At 45.0% G+C, this 8780-nt stretch overlaps 1 protein-coding gene across 1 annotated transcript in view; it reads right to left on the minus strand.

Moving 5' to 3' along the window:
* Positions 1-2373: 2373 nt before the first annotated feature.
* Positions 2374-8780, minus strand: part of LOC108414085 (4-galactosyl-N-acetylglucosaminide 3-alpha-L-fucosyltransferase 9-like) — a 9507-nt gene continuing 3100 nt past the window's right edge. The window contains exon 2 of the mRNA XM_017686862.2: positions 2374-3666. Coding sequence (XP_017542351.1) covers positions 2471-3658 — 1188 coding nt within the window. The 5' untranslated portion in view covers positions 3659-3666 and the 3' untranslated portion in view covers positions 2374-2470. The remainder of the gene's footprint in view (positions 3667-8780) is intronic.

Consider the following 8780-nt stretch of genomic DNA (forward strand, 5'->3'; position numbering starts at 1 on the left):
ACTAAGAAACTTGTATCTCCTTTTTTGTCATTTTTCACTTTTTGACATAATTTGAAAGTGCTTGTTCTTTACATTGTGTGTAAATTTCATAGTGGTTCTTTAGATTTCAGGATTCTTGTGTCCAGAAGGTCAGCTACTCTCTGCCTCACATTGCTACTCCCAAATCAAATAATCTTAAAACCTAAAAATCTAAAAACTGTTTTATTTTTATTCAACTGCAGGAAGTTTTGTTTCATTCAGTTAGCGATGAGCTCAAGGCACTTCCAAAGTGAGTCAAGGGGACCACAGTTGTTTGGGGAGAGTGCCGAGTAGATCTGTATATCATCTGCATAGCTGTGGTAATATTTCCCATAGGCTTGTAGTATTTGGCTAAGAGGCTGCATGGATGAATTGAATAAGAGTGGTCCAAGAATTGAACCCTGGGGGACAGAACAAGTCACTGACACTCTCTCAGAAATATTATGTTCTATATCAACAAAGCGGCTCTTTCCTTGCAGGTATGAACTGAACAATTTTAAGTTCCTGAGAGCCCAACCCAGTTCTCAATTCTGTCTATGGTAACTTTTTATGGCCAGTGGTATCATAGGCAGCGTTGAGAATGAGCAGTAGTAGATCAGACGTTCTTCCTGCGTCTGAGTATTTCAAATGCTAAATATGAATCCTCCAATGTAATGTATGGCACAAGTTTTGAAGCTTTTTATTTTCAGCAAATACACCCAGCAGATACAGGTTTGTTCATAACTTAGAAGTACATTCATTCTGTCTTTAGACACAGATTCCACTCATAGCTGATCTTTTGCTCATTCTTTTAGTATTTTTCATGAACAAAAAAAACTTCATCTTCAAACTATGTAGTGCAAATGTTACAAGTTATTCATTTTTTCAGCACCAGGAAAGAAGCAGGAAACATTTAACGAGAAATAACAGGAAGGCATTTCTGAGATGTGGAGTTTTATGGAGTAATGAATGACTATTCCAACCTTCTACTGCCTTCAGTAAAGCATACTTGGAGGATCAGAGCAAGTTTGGGGATCTGGAGTTGGTGATTTATTTTTGATTGAAAGCATCAGAACAAACAAATTTAGGGCTCACTTTATCTGGATAGTCCATGTTAGTCCACTTTAGAAAGTCTACAGCTGTTAAAATTGTTAACAGACTATCTGTTGAAGCTCAATTGATTCTAAGCTGTGGTGGGGTTAAGGTTAGGATTTGGTTCAGGATTAGGACTAGGACCAGGGTGAGGGTTGGGTTTAGGTTTTGGGTTGAGGTCAAGGTTAGGGTTAGGATTAGAGCAGATTTAGAGTTAAAGACAACTATGGTCAATTTAGTAGATATTTAGTTGAATGTAACTTGAAAGTAAATTAAGTATCTATAAAGTGGACTGTCCAAATAAAACATTTGAGTTTCAGGTAGAAATTGATTCTATTGCAAGGAAACCCTAACACCAATCACTGAATGGGTCTGATTTCTTCAAAAATGATCAACCGGCTTCTAAGACTGAACTTTGGAGGCGTGTCTGCAGATTCTTTGAACTGAAAGCAAGTATCCCGAAAATAATGGAAGCTGGAATGAAGGGAAAGAGTGACAGAGGCTTCTGGGAATTTTGGTTAAATAGGTTTTCTTTTTTAATGCTGAAAAATTAATCTATTTTTTTCAATGGAAAGTATATAAACAAAAGAGTCCCTGAGAATAAGAAAATCACGTACACAAAAAAAAAAAATGAGGCAACTTTAAAAAGTAAATACTCTGGTTAACTTGAACTGTTTGGTTCATTAAACTTCAAATTACAAGATAAAATGTAAAACACAAATTATTATTCTGTTAACTTTTAGTTAATAACTTCAGTTTAATGAACTCAATTAAAGATTAAATTAAAATTTCAAGTTAGCCAAACAACAATGGCAGTGATACACAGCCCTATGGTAAACGGCAAATAGAGAATATCCAATAGCATTCCTTCTATTATCAGTGTTTAAAAATATATATATTTTTTATTATTTATATATAAATAATTAAAATTTTAGAAAATTCCATCCAATTTTGTAGTTTTAACTATAGTTTTTAATGAAGCATGTTATGATTCACAACCTTTCATTCTGTTCAGTAATACAGTGGTTCACATGAGATTTCATTAAATCACTGCTGTGTTTGAGAACCATGATGATTTGCTAAACCAGATACATATAATAATATAATACAATTAATATAATACATATAATAACATTTTGTAAAAATTATATATATATATATATATATATATATATATATATATATATATATATATATATATATATATGTATGTATATATATATATATATATATATATATATATATATATATATATATATATATATATATATATATATGGCTTAGGTCTTGGCATATGAATCTAGATTCTTTATTTTAATATAGATTCTAATCTAGATTTTTTTCCCTCTTCTAAGTAAACACAGCAAAGCTGGTGTTACAACTAGCCCCAATACCACTTATTGACGTTTTTGAATACTCTGTAATTTTTGTTCCTCCTTACATGATCACAAATGTGGCAAGCCTGCGCCTGACCGAAATCATTCATCTTGGGAACATAGTCTTTTCTCCAGTCAAAGTACCTTTCATACATCTCCTGGTTCTGGTCCAGAAGTTTGAGATGTTCTGCCAGTTCCTGTGGTTTTTGGAAATCATCCACATGGATGAAGGAATCTCTCGGTACAAATTCCTCATAGTTCTCCCTGGCTGGACCAAGAACCACGGGAACCGTGCCGAGTCTCATTGGGTTGAAGAGCTTCTCGGTGATGTAGTCTATATAGACGGAGTTCTCAAATGACAGGTAGAACTTGCAGCTCCTCACGACTTGAGAGTAATCTTCATTGTTAACATACCTCCCAAAGTGGCGACCATAGGCCTCCACTTTGATGTGTTGACTCAGTTCATTGAAGTAACGCACTCGTTTTAAGTTGTCTTTCCAGTTGCTGACGATCCAACAGACTAATTTGTCTTTTTCCGGTATTTTAAAGGGTTGGTTATTCTCAGAAATGTCTACAAGTTGTCCATAAGGAACCCAGATATCTGAATCTCTCCGATAGTTTGACGTCAGGTTGAATAAGTCATCTGCTCCAGGCAGCCGATATGAGTTATCTGGAGACTCCATGTTCATCCACACCCATTTCTGCCGTGGGGGTCGAGATAGCGTCTGCAGGTATGATACATCACCTCCGATGTCCCTCACATGGAACATTATTGCGTGGGCTTTGTCAAGTTGATTCCTGTCAAGTGTTAAACGACAACCTTTGAAACCGTAATTTGACTCACAGGATTCCAAATCAAACTGCAACCCGAAAGGCCACTTCCAGATCAAGACGACTGTCTCAGGTTCATGTGCGTTTGTAGTGTCCTCCTTTTCCAAGACTGGTGATTGAGAGGTTGGTGTCTTTACCTGGACTGCAGTGCAGTTAGTAATAATTTGGGTTTGGTTCGCCACCTTAAGGACGTGGAGACATTCCTCTGTACAGACGTCTTGTTTGGGTAGTACAAATTTAGAGCATGGCAGCCAGCTCATCATCGGCTTATAGTAAATGTAGAATATAACTGCAGAGCACAGCAGCAGGACGCTGATCACGATGATTTGCTGAAAGCGTCCGGTGGAAAGTTTGGACGTCATTTCTTGGCCTTAAGGAAAGAGAGAAAGACGATACATGAGTTTCACCAACATGCCTGTTGTTTCCAGGGTACATGACTGAAAGCTATTGGCCTAATCTTGGCATCAGTTCACCTAGAAAACTGCATTAGTCCAGTTTTACTGGCTGGCTAGGCGTCTGGGTACCTGCACGCAAGAATAGTCCTAACTTCTCCAGACATAGGCTACTCCCAGGTTTTGTGACAGGTTTGGATTCTTCATCATACAGTGCAGGTATAAGCACAGCTGAAAAGAATCTACAGATTCTTTAGTATTCATTGGTAAAACATGTCATTTCGGGTGACAGCCACAGACATTGGCACACATGAAAGAGGCTACAAATGTAAGAGTGTCATTTTTCCTGAAGTAGACTATGAGCCTGAGGGCTGAAACCTTGAACCTGAACCTGATCAGTGTCGCCCTCTGAATGATTTGATGATGAAAGTTATCAAAATAGCTAGCTGTTAGCTTTTTAAAACAGTTCAGAATGAGTCAGTGTTCTTTATCTGTTCTTTAACGATACTGGGAACATGACCAGGACATCTTGTGAAGCTCTGGTTAAAATTGGACTACACTGAAAGTAGAGTGATATGTTAGGTTAGTTACCAGATATGATCAGATGTGTGGTGTGTAACTGAGAACAACATGTTCTGTATAACTGAGGATTATTTTATAATTTATTATTATTATATGATATTATTTTATGCTCAGTGTCATTTTGTTAAAAGCTGATCAAAGATTCTTTCTGAAAGTAGAAAGAATGTTGGCTGTAGTGTTAGCTGTGGAGTTAGCTGTGGAGTTGGCTGTGGAGTTGGCTGTGGTGTTAGCTGTGGAGTTGGCTGTGGTGTTAGCTGTGGTGTTGGCTGTGGAGTTGGCTGTGTTGTTAGCTGTGGAGTTGGCTGTGGAGTTGGCTGTGGTGTTAGCTGTGGAGTTAGCTGTGGAGTTGGCTGTGGAGTTGGCTGTGGTGTTAGCTGTGGAGTTGGCTGTGGTGTTAGCTGTGGTGTTGGCTGTGGAGTTGGCTGTAGTGTTAGCTGTGGAGTTGGCTGTGGAGTTGGCTGTGGTGTTAGCTGTGGAGTTGGCTGTGGTGTTAGCTGTGGTGTTAGCTGTGGTGTTGGCTGTGGTGTTGGCTGTGGAGTTGGCTGTGGTGTTAGCTGTGGAGTTGGCTGTGGAGTTGGCTGTGTTGTTAGCTGTGGAGTTGGCTGTGGAGTTGGCTGTGGTGTTAGCTGTGGAGTTGGCTGTGGAGTTGGCTGTGGTGTTAGCTGTGGAGTTGGCTGTGGAGTTGGCTGTGTTGTTAGCTGTGGAGTTGGCTGTGGAGTTGGCTGTGGTGTTAGCTGTGGAGTTGGCTGTGTTGTTAGCTGTGGAGTTGGCTGTGGAGTTGGCTGTGTTGTTAGCTGTGGAGTTGGCTGTGGAGTTGGCTGTGGAGTTAGCTGTGGTGTTAGCTGTGGATTTGGCTGTGGTGTTAGCTGTGGAGTTGGCTGTGGAGTTGGCTGTGGTGTTAGCTGTGGAGTTGGCTGTGTTGTTAGCTGTGGAGCTGGCTGTGGTGTTGGCTGTGTTGTTAGCTGTGGAGTTGGCTGTGGTGTTGGCTGTGTTGTTAGCTGTGGAGTTGGCTGTGGAGTTGTCTGTGGAGTTGGCTGTGGTGTTAGCTGTGGAGTTGGCTGTGGTGTTGGCTGTGGAGTTGGCTGTGGTGTTAGGCGTGGAGTTGGCTGTGGTGTTAGCTGTGGAGTTGGCTGTAGTGTTAGCTGTGGAGTTGGCTGTGGAGTTGGCTGTGGTGTTAGCTGTGGAGTTGGCTGTGGAGTTGGCTGTGTTGTTAGCTGTGGAGTTGGCTGTGGAGTTGGCTGTGTTGTTAGCTGTGGAGTTGGCTGTGGAGTTGGCTGTGTTGTTAGCTGTGGAGTTGGCTGTGGTGTTGGCTGTGGAGTTGGCTGTGGTGTTAGGCGTTGAGTTGGCTGTGGTGTTAGCTGTGGAGTTGGCTGTGGTGTTAGGCGTGGAGTTGGCTGTGGTGTTAGCTGTGGTGTTAGCTGTGGAGTTGGCTGTAGTGTTAGCTGTGGAGTTGGCTGTGGTGTTAGCTGTGGTATTAGGCGTTGAGTTGGCTGTGTTGTTAGCTGTGGAGTTGGCTGTGGTGTTAGGCGTGGAGTTGGCTGTGGTGTTAGCTGTGTTGTTGGCTGTACAGTTGGCTGTGGTGTTAGCTGTGGAGTTGGCTGTAGTGTTAGCTGTGTTGTTAGCTGTGGAGTTGGCTGTGGAGTTGGCTGTGTTGTTAGCTGTGGAGTTGGCTGTGGAGTTGGCTGTGTTGTTAGCTGTGGAGCTGGCTGTGGTGTTGGCTGTGTTGTTAGCTGTGGAGTTGGCTGTGGTGTTGGCTGTGTTGTTAGCTGTGGAGTTGGCTGTGGAGTTGTCTGTGGAGTTGGCTGTGGTGTTAGCTGTGGAGTTGGCTGTGGTGTTGGCTGTGGAGTTGGCTGTGGTGTTAGCTGTGGAGTTGGCTGTGGTGTTAGCTGTGGAGTTGGCTGTGGAGTTGGCTGTGGTGTTAGCTGTGGAGTTGGCTGTGGAGTTGGCTGTGTTGTTAGCTGTGGAGTTGGCTGTGGAGTTGGCTGTGTTGTTAGCTGTGGAGTTGGCTGTGGAGTTGGCTGTGTTGTTAGCTGTGGAGTTGGCTGTGGTGTTGGCTGTGGAGTTGGCTGTGGTGTTAGGCGTTGAGTTGGCTGTGGTGTTAGCTGTGGAGTTGGCTGTGGTGTTAGGCGTGGAGTTGGCTGTGGTGTTAGCTGTGGTGTTAGCTGTGGAGTTGGCTGTAGTGTTAGCTGTGGAGTTGGCTGTGGTGTTAGCTGTGGTATTAGGCGTTGAGTTGGCTGTGTTGTTAGCTGTGGAGTTGGCTGTGGTGTTAGGCGTGGAGTTGGCTGTGGTGTTAGCTGTGTTGTTGGCTGTACAGTTGGCTGTGGTGTTAGCTGTGGAGTTGGCTGTAGTGTTAGCTGTGTTGTTAGCTGTGGAGTTGGCTGTGGAGTTGGCTGTGTTGTTAGCTGTGGAGTTGGCTGTGGAGTTGGCTGTGTTGTTAGCTGTGGAGTTGGCTGTGGTGTTGGCTGTGGAGTTGGCTGTGGTGTTAGCTGTGGTGTTAGGCGTTGAGTTGGCTGTGGTGTTAGCTGTGGAGTTGGCTGTGTTGTTAGCTGTGGAGTTGGCTGTGGTGTTAGCTGTGGAGTTGGCTGTGGAGTTGGCTGTACAGTTGGTTGTGGTGTTAGGCGTGGAGTTGGCTGTGGTGTTAGCTGTGGAGTTGGCTGTGGTGTTAGCTGTGGTGTTAGGCGTTGAGTTGGCTGTGGTGTTAGCTGTGGAGTTGGCTGTAGTGTTAGCTGTGGAGTTGGCTGTGGTGTTAGCTGTGGTGTTAGGCGTTGAGTTGGCTGTGGTGTTAGCTGTGGAGTTGGCTGTGTTGTTAGCTGTGGAGTTGGCTGTGTTGTTAGCTGTGGTGTTGGCTGTGGTGTTAGCTGTGGAGTTGGCTGAGGTGTTAGCTGTGGAGTTGGCTGTGTTGTTAGCTGTGGAGTTGGCTGTGTTGTTAGCTGTGGAGTTGGCTGTAGAGTTGGCTGTGGTGATAGCTGTGGAGTTGGCTGTTGTGTTAGGCGTGGAGTTGGCTGTGGTGTTAGCTGTGGTGTTAGCTGTGGAGTTGGCTGTGGTGTTAGCTGTGGAGTTGGCTGTGGTGTTAGGCGTGGAGTTGGCTGTGGAGTTGGCTGTGGTGTTAGGTCATGGAGTTGGCTGTGGTGATAGCTGTGGAGTTGGCTGTGGTGTTAGGCATGGAGTTGGCTGTGGAGTTGGCTGTGGTGTTAGGCGTGGAGTTGGCTGTGGTGTTAGGCGTGGAGTTGGCTGTGTTGTTAGCTGTGGAGTTGGCTGTGGTGTTGGCTGTGGAGTTGGCTGTAGAGTTGGCTGTGGTGATAGCTGTGGAGTTGGCTGTTGTGTTAGGCGTGGAGTTGGCTGTGGTGTTAGCTGTGGTGTTAGCTGTGGAGTTGGCTGTGGTGTTAGCTGTGGAGTTGGCTGTGGTGTTAGGCGTGGAGTTGGCTGTGGAGTTGGCTGTGGTGTTAGGTCATGGAGTTGGCTGTGGTGATAGCTGTGGAGTTGGCTGTGGTGTTAGGCATGGAGTTGGCTGTGGAGTTGGCTGTGGTGTTAGGCGTGGAGTTGGCTGTGGTGTTAACTGTGGTGTTGGCTGTGGAGTTGGCTGTGTTGTTAGCTGTCGTGTTAGCTGTGGAGTTGGCTGTGGAGTCGGCTGTGGTGTTGGCTGTGGAGTTGGCTGTGGTGTTAGGCGTGGAGTTGGCTGTGGTGTTAGCTGTGGAGTTGGCTGTGGAGTTGGCTGTGGTGTTAGCTGTGGAGTTGGCTGTGGAGTTGGCTGTGTTGTTAGCTGTGGAGTTGGCTGTGTTGTTAGCTGTGGAGTTGGCTGTGGTGTTTGCTGTGGAGTTGGCTGTGGTGTTAGGCGTGGAGTTGGCTGTGGTGTTAGCTGTGTTGTTGGCTGTACAGTTGGCTGTGGTGTTAGCTGTGGAGTTGGCTGTAGTGTTAGCTGTGGTGTTAGCTGTGGAGTTGGCTGTGGAGTTAGCTGTGGTGTTAGCTGTGGAGTTGGCTGTAGTGTTAGCTGTGGTGCTAGCTGTGGAGTTGGCTGTGGTGTTAGCTGTGGTGTTAGGCGTTGAGTTGGCTGTGGTGTTAGCTGTGGAGTTGGCTGTGTTGTTAGCTGTGGAGTTGGCTGTGGTGTTAGCTGTGGAGTTGGCTGTGGAGTTGGCTGTACAGTTGGTTGTGGTGTTAGGCGTGGAGTTGGCTGTGGTGTTAGGCGTGGAGTTGGCTGTGGTGTTAGCTGTGGAGTTGGCTGTGGTGTTAGCTGTGGTGTTAGGCGTTGAGTTGGCTGTGGTGTTAGCTGTGGAGTTGGCTGTAGTGTTAGCTGTGGAGTTGGCTGTGGTGTTAGTTGTGGTGTTAGGCGTTGAGTTGGCTGTGGTGTTAGCTGTGGAGTTGGCTGTGTTGTTAGCTGTGGAGTTGGCTGTGTTGTTAGCTGTGGTGTTGGCTGTGGTGTTAGCTGTGGAGTTGGCTGAGGTGTTAGCTGTGGAGTTGGCTGTGTTGTTAGCTGTGGAGTTGGCTGTGTTGTTAGCTGTGGAGTTGGCTGTGG

The sequence above is a fragment of the Pygocentrus nattereri genome, chromosome 11 (assembly GCF_015220715.1).
Source record: "Pygocentrus nattereri isolate fPygNat1 chromosome 11, fPygNat1.pri, whole genome shotgun sequence".
NCBI lineage: Eukaryota > Metazoa > Chordata > Actinopteri > Characiformes > Serrasalmidae > Pygocentrus > Pygocentrus nattereri.